This window comes from Podarcis erhardii (assembly GCF_964252035.2).
Source record: "Podarcis erhardii genome assembly, chromosome: 13".
In the NCBI taxonomy this organism is placed as follows: Eukaryota; Metazoa; Chordata; class Lepidosauria; order Squamata; family Lacertidae; genus Podarcis; species Podarcis erhardii.
Genome location: NC_138502.1, coordinates 24,974,466 through 24,998,037, shown reverse-complemented (window position 1 = coordinate 24,998,037; position 23,572 = coordinate 24,974,466). Strand labels below are relative to the sequence as shown.

The window sequence follows — 23,572 nt, the reverse complement described above, 5'->3', positions numbered from 1 at the left end:
ACCACATTTTCCTTGTTGTTGCACCACAGATATCATTGATTTTTGAATAGTGAGGAACAGATGGAGCACAGAAAGCTTTGTGCATTTATAAAGGTGTTATTTTGTAGACAACATGGGGTATTAATTTTGAGTTGTAGATGGCATAGGATATTCTATTGCAATGACTTCAGTTGTGTAGCATAGACTTTTAAGAAAATGTAGATGTCTGTACTGGTAGATTATTTTAGTGTCCTACCTAACTATCTATTTAGAATGGAAAATACACCATTTGTTTCATTCTTCATATGTCACTAATCCCAAAATAATTAAGTCAAGTATCTTAATATTTGTGTTTCTCCCACAGCTCATCTTGGAACATCCACTAGGAACATCCACTAGCATACTAGTGGGAAATGGTAACACAGGAGTACTGCAGGATACTGTATGGCTTGGACATAGGCTAATGCTGTAGTCTGATAGATAAGCATAGGATTTCAGTGTTAGTGAGTCCCTGAAGCCTTGATATAAATTATATGGATTATGTGTTTCTGAGATGGAATGCACATTTACATAGTTCCTGGAAATAGCCAGCATTTCTGACACTAGAATACATAGTGGTTTCTGCTTTGGAACACATTTGACTGAACTGTGACCGTTAAGTCCTTCACTCCTCTGCCTAATCATTCTTGGTGGATTTACACTGTGGTAAGTATTTTCTAGTCATCATGATGTCAGGTAGTAAAATAACTAATATTGGTTATTTATATATTTATTATTATTTATCCAAATTCTATACCGTCCTTCATCTGAGGATCACTGGGTGAATGACAATATAAGAACACAAAATATATACCATAGCATCAAACAAAAAATACCCCCCCATTTAAAATGTCATAGATTATTTAAATAGCCAGGTGAGCCTTCCTGGGAGAGTTATGGACATGAGGCATATGACATATGTTGGTTTTAATGTATGTATTGTTGTGAACTTAGAGGGTTGGCCTGCATGGTGCCTGAGTCCCATCTAATTTCTGGGGTCCTGGGTCCTGCAAGTGTTAAAAATCCAATGGAGAATTGCACTGTTGAATCAGCCAGGCAATATTCTTGTTGAGTTAATGGCCACAAGTATGGTCATTAGTATAACAAATGAAGTGGCTTTGTGCTAGAGAGTACCTTGCTGGTAGTGAGGAAAAACAAAGACCAGGGCAGTTGAGTAAGTATGAGCTGGACTAGAAGCAGACAAAAGCCAGAGAGTGAGAGCCATGTTTGATTCCTGTTTGCTCCCAAGGCTGTGAATATGGGAGAAGCATGACCTTCTGTGGTGCTTAGGCTCAGGTTGTATATATATCATGCAGCTACCACTGTCTCTGCTGTCCCTCATTCCAAGAAAACCGAATCCTGGGTAAGTGCCTCTTACTCCTGGAATCTTGCACCTTTCAGAGATTGGGGTAGCATGTGACAGTATACATTGGGGTGTTTTTGCCTAAAATATTGTAAATTCTTTTGAGCTGTCATGGCAAAAAGCAACCAAGAAATGTAAATAATGATGATTCAACTGAAACTCCAAAAATCACATTACTTTCATATTTTCTAAACGGGGAGCAGGGGTTTGTATCTTGTTCTTCTTAGCTTAAAATAATTAGGAAGCACCAAGTGGTATGTATTTTTGCTTGCGCATTTCTAAAACATTAGCTGCTTCACACGACCAGGTTAGCTTTCTTGTGCTTGTCTGTGTCTGGAGTGAAGGAAAGTCTTCCATTAGGACTGGTAAGGTGAGCTTACACAGAATATTGCCTGTGCTGCAAAGCTCTTGAGAATTCCTACACCTAGCCCTTTCAAACAGAGGAATGGACTTTTTTTATATTATTCTTAAAAATGAAGCATTTAGCTTTCTAATAAAATCCCGCTGCTCTGCTTTAACAACATCATCCAGAACCGTTTGGTGCTCTGCAAGCAATGTTTTGGACAGCTTTGTTTTTGCCAAAGCCCACGGATGTAGGGGGAAAGAGCTAAAAGGAGCAAAATAAAACAGAAACTACAAAACAGCAAAGTGATGTGAGACTTTGTGGGAGACCTGATCTGACTTTATTGGCATCAGACCTCAATTTGAAGAGGAGTAAAGTGCCCTCAAACACTTAACTTTACTTCATTTTTCAGCCCCTCTCCCAAGTGCTGCTGCAGGCACAATGTTTACTGTCATTATTCATTATCAACATGCATTTGGGTACCATTTATTTACATTTTTTCTTATTTTAATTAGATGCTGTGAAGAAAAAAAAAGAGTTTTTCTGCAATGAGGGAAAAGATCTTGATGATAATGCTTTAAACTATAAACATGGATGGTAGGAACCAGTCGTCTGTGTCTCAATTCTTTTTTGAGCCGTTAACTGATGTACATTCTATAAAGATCATCCTATTCCTGATGGTGCTGACTTTGTACCTTATGATCTTGATGGGAAACACTTTCATCATCGTTGCTACTTTAACCAATTCTGCTCTTCATTCCCCCATGTATTTCTTCCTTCGGAATTTATCTTTCTTGGAGATTGGTTACACCTCGACAATAATCCCCAAATGGCTCTCAAATCTTCTGTCGAAAGACATGAGCATCTCATTCATTGGCTGTGCCACACAAATGTATTTCTTTGGTTCCCTTGGAATAGCAGAATGTTGCTTGTTGGCCGCCATGGCGTATGATCGCTACGTGGCGATATGTCACCCTTTGCATTACACAGTCATTATGAACAAGACCATTTGTCTGAAGATTTCTGTGGCCTGCTGGCTCATTGGAGTGCTGGTGGTTTTGGTACCAGTAACATTCATATTCACTCTACCTTTCTGTGGGCCCAACAGGATCAACCACTTCTTCTGTGACCTTCCACCACTTCTGAGTCTTGCCTGTTCAGACACTTTTAAGAATGAGATCATAATGTTCACTGTCACTGTAGTCTTCATAATGCTACCCTTTATGCTTATTCTCATCTCCTACACCCATATCCTCCTTACTATCATGAAGATGTCCTCTGCCACCAGCAGAAGCAAAGCCTTCTCTACTTGTTCTTCTCACATCACAGTGGTAACTCTGTTCTATGGAGCTGGAGTTTTAGCATATTTAAGACCTAAATCTGATTATTCAATGGAAACTGGCAGAGTGCTCTCATTTTTTTACACTGTTGTGTGCCCTATGATGAACCCTTTAATCTATAGCCTCAGGAACAAAGAAGTGAAAGATTATCTGAAGAGGCTGATGGTCAGAAAAAATATTTTTTCTAGATTGTAAAGTTAATTCTACATTTTCTTTACTATTCTATGTCATACCTAAGTATTGCAGGTCATTAGTATCTGTATGTATACAGAATTATACACATTGTAAAAGGAAAGGAAAGGAGGAAACAAACAAACAAAACAACACTGAAAACAATGACAGAATCCAGGTGGAGAAAGCTTTTAAAATATAAAAATTGATTTCAGCCAGAGTTACAGTGGTCCTTGGTTTTTTGTTTTGTTTTGTTACGTCATTTAAATTAATGAGACATAAACTTTATTTGCTTTACCTGGAGTGTGCTCTAAATGAAATATACAACTCTCTTGCTACAACAGCTTCACTGGTCTGTTTCTGAGGATGGTATGGGAACTTCAGTTGGTGCAGAATTCAGTGACCAGGTTGCTCACTGGAGCAGCATGGTTTGAGCATAGTACACCAATCCTGCCCTAACTGCAGTGGCTGCCATTTAGTTTCGGGGTCCAATTCAAAGTGCTGGTTTAGACCCATAAAGCCTTTAATGGGTCAGAACTGCAAGACCTCACAGACTGTCTCTCATGTAAACCAACCCAGTCATCGTCTGAAGCCCTTCTCCATGTGCCTGCTCCATTTGAGGTCCAGAGAATGGCAACACGAGAATGGAACTTTTCTGCGGTGGCTCCTCATTTGCGGAACACTCTCCCCAGGGAGAGTGCCTGGCATGCTCTGGTCCATGGGGTCACGAAGAGTCGGACACGACTAAACGACTAAACAACAACTCCCCAGGGAGGTTCAGCTGGCACCTTTATTATGCATCTTTAGGCACCAAGCAAAAATGTTTCTCTTCCATCAGGTCTTGGGCTGATTAACAGTCTATGTCCTTTTAAATGTGTTTGGGAAAGGGGGCATTATTTTGCTTTGTTTTTGCTCTTGTTTTTTGCTCTTGTATTTTATACTTTGTAGTTTTAGTCTGTATTTTTATGCTGTGAACCACCCTGAGATCTTTGGATGAAGGGTAGTATACAAATTTAATAAATAAAATAAAAAAGTAAACATGTATTTATTTTATAAAGTTTATATGCTGCTTGGTTGTAAAAACAGCAACCCTCAAATGCATGTGTACCTTTGAAGTATCCAGAATAACCTATGCCTCCCAATATGGTGTTTTTGTTTTGCTGCTCTCTCTCTGTTCATACCTCTGCATTTTTGCATCCAGTTCCCATGTGACAACAAAGTGTGCAGGAATTTGGAACTAAACAAATGAATCTCCAGTGGCAGATTTTGATATCAGCAAATGATAAGGGATACAAAACCACACCTTGTTTCATTTTTTTCCCTTCTAGAAGCTATAGAATAATAATATTCATTTTGCTGTATACTTCTTTTCTTCCCACCTTAATCTCATATCTTCATATGACTTAAGGGCTGAAGATGGGGAGAAAATTGGAATCTGACTTTGCTCATTGCTGTAATATTGACCTTCTACTTAGTATCTATAATGGGAAATGGTCTTATCTTTACTCTAATAGGAGCCTGTCCGACATTACATACCCCTATGTATTTTCTTCTCAGAAACCTGTCCTTCCTAGAGGTCTGCTACACTTCAGTCACTGTGCCAAGATGTTGGCTAACTTTATGTTGGACACCAGAAACATCTCCTACCCTGGATGCCTTCTGCAGCCATGGCATATGATCGCTATGTAGCAATATTTCATCCCTTGCGTTACTTCCTAATGATGAGCCAGAGAGTATGTATAGGACTAGTAGCTGGTTCATGGCTTGGTGGGACAATCGTAGCTTTCATACAGGCCATGTTGATGCTCAGGTTAACTTTCTGTCACTCCAGCACAACTGACCACTTCTTCTGTGACATTGTGCCGTTAATCAAGCTGGCCTGTGGGGACACCTCTGTGAATGAGATTGAACTTTTGGTGGTTGCTACTTTTGTGGTGATGATCCTTTTCTTGCTGATCCTTATTTCATATATTCATATAATTTCTGCGATTCTCGCAATGCCTTCCGCCGAGGGCAGGAGCAAAGCATTCTCCACTTGCTCGTTCCACCTGATGGTGGTCTCTCTGTTCTATGGAAGATGTAGTGCAATGTATTTAGGGAACACTTCTTCCTCATCAGAAATGGGAAGTAGGAATAATAAATTAATCACCCTTCTCTATGCAGTGGTGAACCCAATGTTAAACCCTATTATCTATAGCTGAGAAATAAGGAAGTGAAAGGAGCCCTTAAAACAATAATAGGCAGGCTAAGACATATCTTGCATATCAAGAATGAACATTGATGAGGTGGTTTGTAATTTTGTTCCTTCTAACAGTTAGACATTGTAAATGCAATATTTGTTTTAATGGTTTCTATCATTTCCTTAGACATTGGTTAAATAACTATGACCCTTCAGATGATGAATAACTGCCATCATCCATGACCATTAGCTATACTGATTGAGGCTGAGCAGAACAGGTGGATGAATGACTAGACAAAATAAAAAAGTGTGTTCTGTCATGGCTTCCATAAAGAATCACAGGAACTGCAGTTTGGTAAGAAAGCCACAGAGAACTTTTCTACTAGCAATTTCATTTCTTCTCACTGAACTAGAAACCCCCATGGCCCTCTGTCAATCATTAGCACAGTTCTGATGTGTCAGCCCTACAAATCTTGTGGTAAGCAAGTAGTGTTTTTGAGGGGTTTGCAGTGGTGTAACAAAAAATCCCCCCCTTTTACCATTCTTGATCAATTAAGGAGAACAGAAATTGCATTCAGAAACAAACAAAACTCAAACCTATGACTAGCTGGAATTAATTGCTTGCTGTAAGTGTCTAGTGGGCTTGCTCTTTGCCATCACTGTCTTGCCTGCCCTTTCCACCTGCACAGGGCCTGGACTTCCTTGAAATGGAGGAATGTCAAAGATTGGAACAATTTCTAAGGGGGGAGTGCAGGAAAAGCAAGAGCCCTCTCTCACACACAAATGGACATACAGGGGCACGCAGCTATAGAAAAGACAAGCACTCAGAAAGGGGGGGAGGGGAAGAAAAAATGACAATAATTTATGTTTCAGCTACTCTTACTTAAAAGCAAGGAGCATTCCTGAGAAATCCAGAAGCCCACTCAATGTGGAAGTCAACTCAGTCCTTTCCACATCCTTAATAACTCTCATTTCCCCTCTGCATTCATTTCCCCTAACACTGATCCTCAATTATATCACAGAGCACTTTGCTCACTACTAAGTGCGTTTCAGTTGGCATCACCTGCAGGATACAATATTTTGCTTTGTCTCAAGAACACTTCAGTGATGCATAATGCATTTGGTATCTCATGTTTAAGTGCACCTCCCTTTGACAGCTGAAGCACCACACCTAACCATGGAGCTTTGTTAGTGCCTGAAGACAAACAATGAGAGTTCACAAAGGACAATGGGAGGCCTTTGAACATGAAAATAAACAGTGCCATTGAGGGTAATGCACACTGATTTTGGAGGGAAATAACCCAAAGGATCTTGGGGAAAATCACCCCCAAATATCAGCAAGACACTCAAGGGTTCTCGGAAAAAATGTGGAAGTTAAAAACGGCAAGGCTTGTTTTGCAAAAACTGCTTGACCTACTGCTGTCAAGGGCGGACTTTAGTCTTTCAAATTCAGTGGCACCCTGTGTGAAGTTAAAATTTGGTCCTGCCCCTCTTACACCTCTCACCTTCTGTTCTGCTCACCTCGCTTCAACATAGTTACAACAGTCTGTGGTGCCCCCTAGGCTTGGCACACAGTGCAGTGGAACTGGTCCCACTTCCCTAAATCTGCCACTGCTGCTTTAATGGGTGCTGTAAAGTATGCAGAATGCGGGGGGGGGGGAGGTTTTGTCTCTGGACATGGATCATCTCTGGACACCAGCAGTCATGAAAACCTCCTGGTGGTCAAATATGAGCCACAGGATAGCCACACCTGATTTACATACAGATTACTAGCCCACCCGTTTTGTTTCCATACAAGGGCAGCTTGCAATAATTTTAAATCACAATGTGAATAAATATGTATAATAAAAAAGAAAAAGTTGTTTTCTCTGATTACATGAGGGGGTGGGATATCACAGGTTGGGATGGACGCATCACTGTGTATACAGTGTCCTTGTATGGAGAGGGGGAAAGATGTCTGGGTACATGTCAGCAGCCATTGTCACCCCTCCCCCCCCCCACACATACAAATCCCCAGGAAGTCACTGCATATTATGACCACTTTCAGGTGATCACAGAGCTGTTCTTAATGATACACTAGTTGATTGTGAGAATGAAGACCAGGGAAGACCTTAGAGTGCCATACCACACAATTCTTTGTAAACAACAACACTTGGGGAATCACTTCCTTTACTATGATTCTATAGTCCAGAGGTTGTAATGCACATTTGGGGTGCTCAAACATTATTTTCTTAAATGTTTCCCAAGACTCCACCAATTTGATGGTGGTGGTGGTGGTAAAATCATTTGATTAGTGGAGTGCAGGCAATAGATCTTCCTTCTCAGTTGATTTGCATGGATCATCTTGTGAAGCAGAGACTATGTCCATGTATGCCCCCCACCTCTCCCTCGTGTGTGTGTGTGTGTGTGTGCGTGCACACATGTGTGTGAGAGAGTGAGTAGGATTGGCTATGTTCCCACGGTAGAACCTAGTCTGCAATATTAGACTATGCGAGTTAAGGACTGTTTCTCAGTGCCCATGCTATGCAGACAAAAGCTCCTAGGTTCAAACCACAGCATCTCCAGGTAGGGCTGGGGAAAGACTCCTATCTGAGACCCTGGAGAGCCAGTCTGTGTAGGCTGTAGTGAGCTAAAGGGCCCAATGTTCCAACATGGTGTGATGCAGCTTCATATATTCCTATGTAAGTGAATCATATAGTAACTAGCATTCTAGAAGAAATGTCATTGAGTTTTCGGCTAGGTAGACATTGGTGCATGATGTGGTGATTGCATAGCACAGAAAGAGGTGATGTAACCAACAGAGGTATACTCCCTTCCCATTGGCACCTCCCATTTGATCAAGTAAAGGTGAATATAATGAGAACAAAGATAAACTGATTCTCTGTTTGCTCTTTTGCCTCTCTTCCACTCCAGAGTAGGAAAGCCCCCACTCTGACTTACTTTCTGCTCCTTTCAATTTGAGCAGAGCTACTTTTGATCCTTCCTGGGTAGTCTGTAACAGGAAATGCTTGTGGTGAGACGGGCCAGTGGAGATTGGAGACTCAAGAGAGACGGAACAAGTAAGCTTTGAACAAAACATCCATGTAGTTTAACAAGTTTAAAGTAATTTCACTAGATAACTTTTGGGGGAGGAAAATAGCTTTTTTCAAAGTATTTGTAAGTGCTTATGCTCCCGGGATATGATACGAAGCCACATGAGTCCACAACCTTGTTGAAGCAAGGCAGGTCTGGCCAGCAACTTTGTGAGCAGCCACCTGAACATTTTGCATGCATTGCCCAGTACACTTGAAGGGAGGAATAAGTTAATTTCTTAAGGAGTAATTGCTGGTCCACATGCTTACCCTTAGATCTCCAAAAGTAAAAGGGCCAGAGACATGATTTTACAAATCAAAGCTAAACATTCAGGAAGACGGTCTGGAATATTTCTAAAAGGGTCAAAGCTGTTCTTGTAGCTACAACATTTCCTTCACTGCTCCATTTTCAATACTTGATTGCACTTTGCCCCTCCAGACTCTCAGGTTTAAGAACTGGGATGTGGGTCCTGGTGCACCTCTTCTCCCAGACTGCATTCTTGGGTCTTTGCTCGTGTATTTCATTTTCACTTAGCTTTGTCATCATTTTAAGCAGAGGCTGGGCAACCATCTCTCAGGGATTCTGCACTTGTATCCTTCATTGTGTATTCTACATTGTACCTCCTGCACTGAGCAGAAGGTTGAAACAAATGACCTCCAAGGTTACTTCCAAGGTCACTCCCAACTCTGTGATAATTCTATAGTTCTGTGATACTTTGATTTTGGCATACATACCAGGCCTGCACCCTTGGCAGTGGCCAGCCTAGCCAACCCCTAGGTATGATCACTAACAGATAAAAGCATAATGTTTCCAACATTCATTAATGGGCTACAGAAAAGCCTCTTACCACCATGGTGATCAAGGTGGGTAACAAAATTTAGACATACAGTAAAACACTTATAAACGGATCAGTTAAATCCCCCAAAACATAAACAGCCAAGCAGATAACTAAAACAGAATCAGCATAAAATTCCAAACTTAACGAAAAGCCAACTCTTCACTTAGCCGGGTAGTAGAAGGTAAAAAATATCTAGGGCTGCAGCAAGGAGGAGTTGAAAAACCAGGGAGTAGCTACAGAAAAGTTCTTCTCATGGCTCCAAAACAATCTAGCACCCACTTACATTAGGATGGGGAGAAGAGCCTCTTCACCAGATTTTTGGGTGTGGGCATGGATTTTCTATATAGGCCTACATCATAAAATAATAAATAAGTCTGCACACTCTAGCAAAGGAATGGGAAAGCTGTACACACACATTCTTGATGCTGTTGGACTCCAGTTCCCATCTCCCTTGGCATTTGCTCATAGCGGTTTGTGCTGATAGGGCTTGCAGTACAACAACATCTGAAGAGCCACAGGTTCTGCATCCTTATGCTAGCAGCTTTGAAGAAGACAATTTGTGAGTAGGGGAAGTATATAGAAATTTTGCTTGCACTGGTTAATGTGTCTTCTCTGTCATGATTATCTCTTTAGACCAAATATGGCACAAGAAAATCACACTGCATTTTCTGACTTCATTCTCCTTGGATACTCAGATCTCCCAGATCTCCAAGGTTTGCTCTTTCTGGTGTTCCTATTCATCTATACAGAAATTCTGATAGGAAATGGACTAATCATCTGCATTACTGAAACTGACCTTGCCCTTCACACCCCTATGTATTTCTTCTTGAAGAACCTGTCTTTTCTGGAGATCTGCTACACCTCAGTCACCCTTCCAAAGATGCTGGTCAATTTCATTGTGGAAAACAAGGACATTTCATTCTATGGCTGTGCTGCCCAGATCTATTTCTTGCTTTTACTAGGAGGCACTGAGTGCTTGCTTCTCGCTGCCATGGCTTACGACCGATATGTGGCCATCTGTAACCCTTTACATTATAAACTCATCATGAGCAAGCCATTCTGTTTAGGTCTCATTGCTGGAGCATTGGCTGTCAATATGCCAATACACGTAGGACAGACCTATCTAGTGTTCATTCTGCCCTTTTGTGACTCTCGTGAAATCAACAGTTTATTCTGCGATATCCCCCCATTGCTTGAGTTGGCCTGTGCTGATACCAACATTAATAAAACAAGTGTGTTTGTAGCTGCCATGCTTTTGGTAATCATGCCCTTTTTCCTTATCCTTGCCTCTTATGTCAAAATAATCTCTGCTATTCTGAAGATGCCTTCAGCGGAAAGTCGGAAGAAAGTGTTTTCTACTTGTTCCTCACACATCATTGTGGTATCTCTCTTTTATGGCTCAGCAACTATTGTATATTTGAGTCCTAGGTCAAAGGAGACAGAAGACATTAATAAGTCACTTTCCTTGTTGTATACCATTTTAGTTCCTATGTTTAACCCAATCATATATAGCCTGAGAAACAGGGAAGTAAAGGCTTCCCTGGTGAAATTGCTGAGAAAAAAAAAAAAATGTGATACAATGTTTTGAATGTACTAAAAATATTTTGTTGTCGCCAAAACAGTTTCAGAAAATAAAATTTTCATCATCTGGGGCGGTATAATAGCATCCTAAATTTTAGAAAGCCATAATGGTATATTTTTTTCAGAATGATAATAAGGAAGATTAGGGTTGCCATATGTCCTCTTTTTTCCAGGCCACATCCTCTTTTTCATGGGTAGAGTCATCATAGCGATCCATAGTTAAAAGTTGAAGTCGGCAAATGTGTCCTCTTTTTTGCTCCTCAAAATATGGCAATCCTACCTGAAATTTATACTTCTTCTTCCCTCCCTTCCCCCAAAAAGTGACAGCCAACAATTAAACTTGTTGGGCACTTTAGCAACTGTTTTTCACTCCCCTATCCCTTGCAATGCCTCTACCACTTCCCTGCTTCTGGCAATATGATTTGTGACCTTTCCATACCCATTGTTTCTCAGTAAGCTACACAACTCAATGGCTTGTCTTTCCACCAAGGGTTCCTAAGGCAGCAAAGAACAATAACAAATAAAATTGTTGCTGATTAAAATATAAAGAGGAATTGCAATAAAACAGAGTTTGATGTGGACAGAAAGGGCCCTTTCAGTTTTATCATTCATCTCCTGTGATGGTTCACCAAATACCTCCTTCGTGGAGACCTTTGGGGGAGATTGATGGATGGATTTACTCAGTGCTTTTTTTCTATACAGTGGTACCTCGGGTTAAGTACTTAATTCGTTCCGGAGGTCTGTTCTTAACCTGAAACTGTTCTTAAACTGAAGCACCACTTTAGCTAATGGGGCCTCCTGCTGCCGTTGCGCCGCCAGAGCAAGATTTCTGTTCTTATCCTGAAGCAAAGTTCTTAACCTGAAGCACTATTTCTGGGTTAGCGGAGTCTGTAACCTGAAGCGTATGTAACCCGAGGTACCACTGTATATTAAAAAAATGTTTAGGGGTACTCTCATTTTGACTCAAGGAAATCAACATTTTATAGAAATAGACTGGGGGGGGGGAAGAAGGAAGTTCCACTGAAGCAATCTCTGGGGTGGCCTTTTGCCTCCTGGAATAATTCTCACTGGACAGTTGATGGTACATGGTCCTGTGCGTTGTTGAGGGAGGGCAGTTTAGCTGGAAGAAGCTCTGAGGTGGTCATTGTCTGCCTCTCTCTTTCTCCTGGAATTATTCCCATGGGAAGTTGATGGGAGGATGTTTGAATAGGTGAAGCACATTTCTTTAAAGGCTATTTAATTTGCTTTGAAAATTGACATGATTACAAACTAATGTGTACCCTTACTTCTGGGTAACCTATATCAAGGCTCCTAGATTTCTCACATCAGAGTTAGATTTTTTAGGAAAAGTTGCCTAAAGAAACCACTTCCTATTGCCAAAATTTAATTAGACGTTTTCTAATGAAAGTCCATTACAGTTGAGACAATTTCCCTAGATAACACCCACAATTGCATTTGTACATATGTGTATGTATACAAATATATAATTGCATATCATTTTTAAGTGTCTTTCTCAAACTTATCCCTTTGGATTAACATAACTGTCAAATGTATTTAAAATATCTAAATGGTTGGTTTGTAACATGTACATTCAGAATGAGTTGCTTTTCTCTTTGAGCAAAATGATGCATTCTTATGGACCCTCAAGGAAATAAAATGTTGAAATGAAATTCTTTACTCACAACACAGGTAAGATGATACTTTTGTTCTGCTTAACTATACATTTGCACCAGGATTTCAGAAGTGTTTTCAATTACTCTGAGTCTTTTTCTTTTCTTTTCCATTTCACATACCTTATAGACAAGTAGATTCCTCCTGTTGTGTTCTTCAAGTTTCCAAACCTATGCACATTTCTCTGGGCATAGAGCTCACAGAACTAAATATCTATCTATCTATCTATCATCTATCTATCTATCTATCTATCATCTATCTATCTATCTATCATCTATCTATCTATCTATCTATCTATCTATCTATCTATCTATCTATCTATCTATCTATATCTATCATCTATCTATCATCTATCTATCATCATCTATCTATCATCTATCTATCATCTATATCATCTATATCTATCTATCATCTATCTATTCAAAACATTTATATGCTGCCCTTAAGTGAAAAGACTCTCTTAAGGCATCTTCCATAGAATGCCAATATGCCACACAATCAGAAACAAATTAATAAAACAGTCTTCCAGCAAATATTAAAAGAAAGAAACATCCAGTTCAGAATTAAACCAGAACTATAATTAAGACCGAACATAGCCAAAAGCATGATATTCCCTTTTTAAAAGTAGTTAAAACAATTTGTGTTTTGTAGCACCTGTAACAATGCCAGTTCAGCAGATTGAAGCAGTTGATTCAAAAACTAGTTGTCATGATGGTTTATTTATTTTGATTTTATTATAAAAATTATTTCTAAAATATATAGATTGGGGTAGAAAGAACAGCAGAATAATACAAACAGGGATAAGAAACACCCCACTGCTGTTCCCTCATTCTAAATGAATCACTTAGTGTAATTATACTTCACTTGTCTATTTTACCAATATGGATATGGGTAGAAAAATGAGTCTTTTATATAGCAATGCAAGCAAGGAAACATCATGGTTCATTCCACTGTTGAAGGAAAGCTTGTGACATATTCAGCTGTTCACACATTGAGATACAAGCCCTAACTGGATGCCAGACCACATGAAAGTCCAGTAGCTTAGATTTTCCTTTGACTAGTTTCAGTATAAAAATCTATTTCTTTGCTATTGTTTTACCTATTTGACCAAACATCAACTGTTTACACTTTCTCTAATTTCGAATTTTTAGCTACCTCCATCTAGGCTGCCACTTCAGTTATTTAGATATTTCTAAACCATACTTCCTTAGGAAATATATGTAGCAATGCCATACCAATGTGGTGGACAGCATAAGCAGTGGAAGTGAATATTTCCCCTCCTCTTCTGTTAGAAGCTGATCTTCCTGTGATTGCATTCCCCTATCTTCCGATTCAGACCAGCCCCTGACACAGGCCCAGTTTGGAACCAACTCCTGCAGCAACTCTTGTCAGGGCTGCAGATGCAGCCGTGGCTCCATTAATCCTTGCCATCATGTAAAGCCCAACCAAGAAGCATCTGAAGTTTGGATTGTGACCTAAGGCTGGTTTTGTAACATTTATTGTTGCATGTTGCCCCTTTTATTTTTAAGGGTGCAGGAAATACTTGCATGCACAAGAGAAGAAGAAATTGGAAAGTAGTGTAGGAGTGACAGTGGGAACAACAGAAAAATGAATAAATCTGTACAGCATCTACAGACCTACAGACACTGTTTTGGATGGCAAGTGACAGAATAGCAATGAATAATCTAAGGCATATATTCTGTTCTTGGGTCAAATGCCAATTAAAATAAATATTTGAAATATTTAATTATATAAAGAGAAATGCAATATTAATAATGTTCATTTTGTAAACTCATAATTGAGCAATTTATCTTAGCTCTGTCTATGTGAAATTTTGTTCTGTTCTGGAGAATGGAACTTTTTTCTGTGTTAGTTAGAATATGGATGAATACCCAAGATTGATAAAATGGGATTGTGTGGAAGCCAATGTACAGAATGTGCACATAGAAAGATTGAATCTGCACAACCCATGAAGCTTACAAGACCTCAGCATAAAAATATCCTCAGTTTTGTGATCAAATAATCAGATAAAGCATGATATGTCAGAATTTTTAGTACAGGATTATTTATTCAGATGCTTTAGATCTAAACTTTCTACTTAACAACACAGTCCTCAGATGAACTAATAACATTCAAGACACAGTAAAACAATCAACAGTAAAGCAGTTAAATACATACAACCATACCAACAGGTAACTAAAACACAATCAGCCGAATGTCCTAAACTTAATGGAAAGCCACCAGGAACAAAATTATTTTCATGTGGCATGGGGATGAGAGCTTAAAATAGGGAAGATGGAATGAACAACTGGGGCTTACAGATAGAAGCATTTTTACCACTGCGGGTTAACCTAGCATGCACCTATGTCAGGATGCAGAGAATGGCCACTTCAGCAAATACTTGAGTGTGGGCATGAATTTTGTTTCTGGGCTTACATGACACAATGATTGATAAATCATATTAATCAAAAATGATTAATATGGACTTTGAGGTTAATATGGATTAATATGAGGTTTTGATAAATGGAACTGTAAAACAATTTTGTTTGGGTTGACTGATTCTTTTTTCTGTCATTATCATCTCTTCAGACTAAAGGGATCCAAATATGGCACGAGATAATCACACTGCATTTTCTGACTTCATTCTCCTTGGCTACTCAAATCTCCCAGATCTCCAAGGTTTGCTCTTTTCTGTGTTCCTGATCACATATTCAGGCATTCTAATTGGAAATGGACTAATCATTTATGTTACAATATCCGACCCTATCCTTGACACTCCTATGTATTTCTTTTTGAGGAACCTGTCTTTCTTGGAGATCTGCTACACCTCAGTCACTGTGCCGAATATGGCGGCCAATTTAGTGGCAGAAAAGAGCAACATTTCTTTCTTTGGCTGTGCTGCTCAGATCTACTTCCTACTTATACTAGGAGGCACTGAGTGCTTCCTATTGACTGCCATGGCTTATGACCGATATGTAGCCATATGTAACCCCTTGTATTATAAGCTCATCATGAACAAGCAATTCTGTTTGGTACTCATCACTGGATCATTGGTTGTCAACATGTCCATACATGCAGGGGAAATATATCTAGTGTTCACCTTGCCCTTTTGTGACTCTCATGAAATTAATAACTTATTCTGTGATGTACCCCCACTGCTTGATCTGGCCTGCGCTGACACCAATGTTAACCAGTTAATTGTGTTTGCAGCTGCCGTAGTTTTCTTGATCATCCCTTTTTCCCTTATCTTTGCTTCTTATGTGAAAATAATTTCTGCTATTCTGAAGATGCCTTCAGCAGACGGTCGGAAGAAAGTGTTCTTCACTTGCTCCTCACACCTTATTGTCGTATCTCTCTTTTATGGCTCAGCAACTATTGTATATTTGAGTCCTAGGTCAAAGGAGACAGAAGACATTAATAAGTTGCTATCCTTGTTCTATACCATTTTAGTTCCTATGTGTAACCCAATCATATATAGCCTGAGAAACAGGGAAGTGAAAGTGTCCCTGAGAAAATTGCTGGGTAGAAAAATGTGATACTACGAAATAGTAGCATTGCCTTCTTACACCAAATACATTTCAATGGCAAGGAGAGATTACAGATATTGAAGGAGAAAATTCCAAAAACAAGTGGGGGCTCCAACATATTGGGGGGGGGGGCTATGACAGATTACCCCTGAAGAAATGTCACTCTTGACAGAGAAAGTGATTCCCACCTCTAAGGTGAATCAAATTATAATGTATTAAGTTCAATGTGCTTAAATTTTCAGTTTCACTATAAAACAGCAATGTTCTGTGTTTTCCATGCAGCCATTCTTCAGCTGTAACCCTTTGCAATTTTACCATACAAAGCATATCTGCTTAGAAGTAGAACTCATTATAGTCAACAGACTTTAGAGTCCTGTGCATAGTTATGTTGGTAGAGCATGAGACTCTTAATCTCAGGATTGTGGCAGGTTCAAGTCCCACACCGGGCAAAAGATTGCAAGGGGTTGAACTGGATGACTCTCGTGGTCCATTCCAACTCTGTAGTTATTGGAGTCTATGACTTATTCCCATTTTTTTTTAAAAAAAAATAGGATTTCAGTCTAAATAAATAAATATTTTGTCTTTTCATTAAAAAATACATGAAGCTCCCTTGGCTGAAACCTGCAAGCACTCCCTTCAGTATTGAAACCCACAGCAACTGGCACACATTAAGCAAACCAACCTAAGGGTTGACTGAAAGATGAACACACATGCACACTTTACATTCAGATACAAAATCTGAGGAATTTTGGATCTTCAATATCTTCCAAAAGAACAATGACAGCACAACAATATTTGGGATGCGTGCCCTAATGTAATGATTCTCAAACATAAAGCAAGAAGTGCACCTGTACACATCACTCGATAACACACCATTATGCAACAAACCATGGCTCGCAGTAAAATAACTTCTTTAGAAAGTATTGTGTTTGAGGTCCTGCAAAAATTCCATCTCTGATCATCAAAGTAGGGTTGAGGAAAAAGGGTATCTTGAAGTTATTCCTACTATTTGTGAGTAGCAAAGGGGGTGGGGAGCATTTCACCAAATACGATTAGCGGGCTTGACATTCTACAATGATTTGTGTGGGATGAAACAAAACATTAGCAGCAAACTCTGAAAATGTTGACTTTCTTTTTTTTTTTAAAATATTTTTATTAGTTTTACAGAATAAGAAAAAGAAAAAAGATAAAGTACAAAAGTTTCATAATTCATATTTCTTTTACAGAATCTTTTGGACTTCCCCACATCTTCCCGAATCTGCATTATTTATAGTACCAACTTCAGCATTTTGTTATCTTATTTCATCACTTATTGTATCTTTCATTTTGTCATGTTACCCATTTCAACGTATTTATAACCCAATGTTCATAATACAAAATCTTCAGCTATTTATTATCTTATTTCATTACTTATTGTATCTTTCAATTCATCATGTTACCAAGATCGAAATTATTATAACCCTAATCTTATGTATTTTAATTAAAACATAATGCAATAAAAATTTTTCTTAATTCCACCTCTAACTTCTTGTGCCTTAGTTTTCATTTCACCTAATTGCAATTGCTGGGGCTAGTATTTCCTAAAAAGTGCATTTTCTTAACATTCATACAACTTGTAATGTTTTTGCAAATAGTCCTTGAATTTTTTCCAGTCCTCTTCCATTGTTTCTTCTCCCAAGTCTCGGATTCTGCCAGTCATTTCAGCCAGTTCCATATAGTCCATCAACTGCGTCTGCCATTCCTCCAGTGTGGGTAAATCTTGTGTCTTCCAACACTTTGCGATGAGAATTCTTGCTGCTGTTGTAGCATACATAAAAAAAGTTCTATCCTTCTTTAACACATTCTGGTCTACAATGCCCAGAAGGAAGGCCTCCGGTTTCTTGGGTAAGGTATATCTAAGTACCTTTTTTAACTCATTATAGATCATTTCCCAAAAGGCCTTCACTTTCGGACATGTCCACCAGAGGTGAAAGAATGTCCCTTCCGCCTCTTTACACTTCCAACACTTATTATCAGACAGGTGGTATATCTTAGCAAGCTTGACTGGGGTCATGTACCACCGGTATATCATTTTCATAATATTTTCTTTCAGGGCACTGCATGCCGTGAATTTCATTCCGGTGTTCCATAACCTTTCCCAGTCATCAAACATAATGTTATGTCCAATATCCTGTGCCCACTTTATCATGGCGGATTTGACTATCTCATCCTGTGTATTCCATTTAAGCAGCAAGTTATACATTCTTGAGAGTAATTTGTCTTTAGGTTCTAACAATTCTGTCTCTAATTTCGATTTTTCCACCTGGAACCCAACCTTTTTGTCTGTTTTAAAAATTTCCCGAATTTGAGCATAATGCAACCAGTCTCGCACCTTGTTTTTTACACTTTCAAAACTCTGCAGCTTCCAATTGTCACCAACTTTTTCAATTAGTTCCCAATATTTTGGCCAGTAGGCCTCCATGTTAAGTCTCTTACGTGCCTTGGCCTCCGCCGGTGAAAGCCACCTTGGTGTTTTACTCTCCAATAAGTCTTTATATTTTGTCCAGACCATAAAAATTGCTCTTCTAACAATATGGTTTTTGAACATTTTGTGAACTTTAACCTTGTCATACCACAAATACGCATGCCACCCAAAAGCGTTATCAAACCCTTCCAGATCTAGGACATCAGTGTTCTCTAACAAGAACCAATCTTTCATCCAGCAGAAGGCTGTAGATTCATAATATAACCTCAAGTCTGGCAGGGCAAATCCCCCCCTTTCTTTCGCATCTGTTAGTATTTTAAACTTAATTCGGGGCTTTTTGCCCTGCCAAACAAACTTAGAAATATCCTTCTGCCACTTTCCAAAACATTCCACTTTGTCCACAATCTGCAGGGTCTGAAACAAAAATAACATTTTCGGCAAAACATTCATCTTTATAGCTGCTATTCGGCCTAACAAGGAAAGTTTTAGTCTTGTCCAAATTTCCAAATCCCTTTTAATTTCTGACCAACATTTCTCATAGTTATCCTTAAACAAATTCAAGTTTTTAGAAGTCAGATACACCCCTAGGTATTTCACCTTTTTAACCACATTTAATCCTGTCTCTTTCAAAAACTCATCTGCTTCTGTAGATGTTAAATTCTTTACTAGAACCTTAGTTTTTTGCTTATTCAACTTAAATCCCGCCACCCGACCATAATCAGAGATTAAATCTAAAACTCTTTTTGTGCTAGGGACTGGCTCCTGTAATGTTAATACCAAGTCATCTGCAAATGCTTTCAATTTGTATTGTTTCACTCCGACCTCAATACCCCGAACTGACCGGTCCTTTCTAATCATGTTCAAAAGCACCTCCAGGACTGAAATAAACAATAATGGGGATAGGGGGCACCCCTGTCGTGTCCCTTTTTCAATATTAAATTCCTCCGTCACCACATTGTTTACTATCAATTTAGCTTTTTGTTCTGAATATATTGCTTCTATACCATTTTCAAACCCCCGTCCCACTCCCATCCCTTCCAAATTTTTCTTCATGAACATCCAAGAAATGTTGTCAAAGGCTTTCTCCGCGTCAATAAAAATTAACACCGCTCTAGTGTTAATATTTGTTTGTAAGAGTTCCAAAATGTCAATAATGTTTCTTGTGTTGTCAAACAAATGCCTACCCGGGAGAAAGCCTGCTTGATCTTTATGGATCACTTCATTCAATACTTTTTTAAATCTACTAGCCAAAATATCTGCAAAAATTTTGTAATCCACATTTAGGAGTGAGATGGGACGGTAGTTCTTAAGTTGAGTCTTTTCAGTTTCTGTTTTGGGAATCAATGTGATGAAAGCTTCTTTCCACGTTTCTGGTGCCTTCTTACCCTCCATGATCTGATTGCATACCTCCATCAAGGGTTGTATCAAATAGTCCTTCAAAACCTTATAATATTTGGAGGTAAGTCCATCAGGGCCTGGAGATTTGCCTAGTTGGAGGTTCTGTATGGCACTCTCAATTTCCTGCTGTGAAATTTTAACATTCAGGGTTGTTCTCATTTCCTGGGAAATTTTTTGTAATCCGTTAGTTTTAATAAATTGATCCATCTCGGATTCTTTCTGCGGCCCTTGTGCATAAAGATCTTTGAAATATCTCTGGAAACATTTTCTGATTTCTTCAGGTTTCTGAACCATTCTCCCTTCAATCTCTAGATTTGTAACTGTATTTAGTTTTTGTCTTTTTTTCAACTGCCATGCTAGCAGTTTCCCACACTTGTTAGCTGATTCGAAAGATTTTTGTCTCATTTGTTTAATTTTCCACTCCACTTCTTGATTTATCAGTTTCATGTATTGGGCTTGGAAAAATTTCACTTCTCTCAGCACTTCCTTAGACTTGGGCCTAGATCTTAATTTTCTTTCTCCTTCACTTATTCTCTCCAGTATCTTCTGCTTCTTTTCATTCCAGAGTCTTTTCTTTACAGTGTTTTGTTGTATTAGAAACCCTCTCATAACCGCTTTACTTGCATCCCAGATTGTTCTTTTTTCCACCGTAGTGTTTAGATTTATCTCAAAATAATCTTTTAAAGTTTTTTGGGCCTTCTTCACAATCTCCTGATCTCTAAATAAGGTGTCATTCATTTTCCATCGGAAGGATCCGGTTATGTTTAGTCTCAATTCCATTTTCAAAGCATTATGGTCGGAGCAAGTTTTTGGGCAAATTTCCACTTTTCTAGTTTTAGGTGCCAGTCCTTTAGTTGTCCATATTTGGTCGATTCGTGTCCATGACAGATGAGCTTCAGAAAAGAAAGTTCCTTCTTTTCCTAAGGGGTTCTTGACTCTCCATATATCGATCAGATCCATATTGTCCGTCATTTCAAAAAAAGTTTTAGGTAGTCTGCCATCTTTTGTTATATTTGCACTTTGCGACTTATCCATGTTTACAGAAACGACCCCGTTCATGTCTCCCAACATAATGATGTTGTTATAGTCTAAATAGTCCAGTAAAGTCTCATGCAGCTTCTTAAAAAATTCCGATTTTCCATCATTTGGTGCATAGATTCCTAATATCAGAAATTTTTCTCCGTGTGTGTGGATTTCGATAGCCAAAATTCTGCCTTGTTCATCTTTAAATAGAAATTTCGGTGACAGGTTCTCCTTTGCATATATCACCACTCCTCTTTTCTTAACTCTGTCCGAAGAAATAAATTCTTGGCCTAGCCTTTTATTAATTAGCACTTTCCGATGGAGCCTTGTCACATGTGTTTCTTGCAGGCAAATAATGTCCAATTGTTCTTTCTTCAAAATATGAAATACCTTCCTTCTTTGGAGAATTTCCACCATTTATATTCCAACTAAGAAGTTGCAGAGACATCCTGAATCAATTTGTAGGCCTTACAATGGGGTGTTTAGGATTCCCCCGTTCCCGGCGGTGGTAAAGATGGTCCAGCTCCAGGCTGTTTAGTTTCTGGTAATGGAGGTGGCCAAGACGCAACTGCTCCTTTCTGGAGGTCTTCCCCGTGGTCGTGAAGAAACTTCTGCTGGTCCTCTGGTGTTCTAATTCTTACTTTCCTTCCTTTATAACTGAATGATAGTCCTTGCGGGAACTCCCACCTGTAAGGGATTGTGTTGTTTCTCAGCAACTTTGCCAGTTCTATGTATGAGGCTCTAAGATCCAATAACAATTTGGGTATATCTCTATAAATTTCAGCCTTTTTGCCTTCTATCTCTAAAGATTTTTTGAAATGTAGGCCTAGTATCTTGTCTCTTTCTTCTCTTGATCTCAAAATAACCAAACAGTCTCTGGCCTTGTCTTTCTTCACCGATCTGCCCAGTCTAAATGCAGTCACAATTTTAAAGTCTTTATCTTCTTCTATTCCCCAGAATTTGGAGAATAAAAGTGTCAAGAATCCTTCCAAATTGCCTTCCTCCAATTCTGGGACAGCTCTCAGCCTAAGGTTATTTTCCTTGTTTCTCAATTCAACCATCGACAGGTAGGCCTGCTGTTCCCCTACCTGTCTTTGCAGGGGCTTGATTTCACCTTTAATCTCATCAACTTTTTTACTTGCTTGCTCCGCTTTTTGATAAGCTTCCACAGCTAATTTATGATTTTCAGCTGTTGCTCCTTGTAAATTCTCAATTGCCTGAGTATTCTGAGAGACCTTTTCAGATAGTGCACTAATAGTGGATGTTGCTTGGTCTATTTTTAGTGATTGATTGTCCACTTTTTGATTTAAAATTGCTAATTGTTCTAAAATTTGTTTCAAAACTGTGTCAGATCCTCCTGTTGCCATGTCCTCTACAGCAGGCTGTTCGGCTTCCACCTCCTGTGCTATCAGGACGGTTGGAACAGATGATCTACGGTGATGAGCTAAGGTTGTTTGGACGAGTTGCACAGGCTTCCTTTCTTTTTCTTTTTCTCTTTCTCTAGCTTTTGCTGCTCTTGTTTTCCCTGTGCCACTCATTCCACACCTGCCTCTTGTTCAAGGTCAAGTTATCCTTTATTCCATGAGAAAGCAAGTCCAGAGTACAAACAACTAAACCACAGAGATTCCAAACAAAATATATTTCCCAGGCCTCTGTAACTCCACAATCCTCTAGGGGGAGTATCTTAAAATTTCAAGGAAGGAGAGAATTTTTCCGCCATTTAAAGTTTCTGTGATCTCTTTTTTAGTTTGTAATTCCAAGACAAAAGAAAGGTTCGCAGAGTCCTCTACTTTTTAAACTAAAGCCACAAGGTAGCCAGAGAGGTATCTGCAACAGTGTTTTAAACATTGAAGTCTCAATATATGTAGCAACTTAAAGTCTTGTTACAGTAGTCCGCAGTTTGACAGCTCAATTACGCACTGACAGCCCGACGACTTGCGTTCTTAAAACAAAGTTCCAAATACAAGTCCCGTAAGCTTAGATAAAATCTCTCTTTGTCTTTTAAATAAGAAGACTGCAAATTCTGTAAATGCACAATAGTTCCACTTTATAAAGTTCCCTTAAACGCCTCAGCGCTCCTCAATGTCTATGCTTTGTTCTTGTAAGCAGTGTCGGGAGACGGACTTCCTTTTACTCGTCTCCCGTTTTCAAACCCGAAAAAAAAAAATTTAAGTCCAAATTGTGGTTCACTTTACTCACGGGTATGTTACTTGCCAAATTGATGTTCACAGGAAGAAAGGTCGGCGCTCATCATCAGCAGCCGCGCGGCTTCGCCTCCCGCAGAAAGAGCGATGAACTCACAGCGCCGCTCCCCCTTTCGCGCTCCGGAGCCCCTTACGGGGTCCCTTCGTCGCTTCTGGGGGGGTTCTTGGCGCCCGCCGAGTCCCACGGCCACGGGCTCCCTCTGCCCGTGGTTTTTCCTAACGGGTCGCCGCTATGCCGCAGCGAGCGACCCTTTTCTGCGGAGCCCCTCTTCAGAAGATGAAGAGGACCGCCATCGCTGTTTCGCGCCGCCTCCGGAAGTCCTGAAAATGTTGACTTTCTTAGGTTGCAATCCAAGTATGAGGGAAAGGGTGGAGCCTGT

General features: G+C 39.4%; 1 protein-coding gene across 1 annotated transcript; it reads left to right on the top strand.

Moving 5' to 3' along the window:
• Nucleotides 1–2,314: 2,314 nt before the first annotated feature.
• LOC309327031 (uncharacterized protein) lies at nucleotides 2,315–16,112 on the top strand (the record flags this gene model as incomplete). The annotated part of the gene is made up of 3 exons (XM_081836070.1): nucleotides 2,315–3,255; nucleotides 9,958–10,794; nucleotides 15,173–16,112. The coding sequence occupies 3 exons, from the start codon at nucleotides 2,315–2,317 to the stop codon at nucleotides 16,110–16,112; spliced, it is 2,718 nt and encodes a 905-aa protein (XP_081692196.1).
• Nucleotides 16,113–23,572: the final 7,460 nt, after the last annotated feature.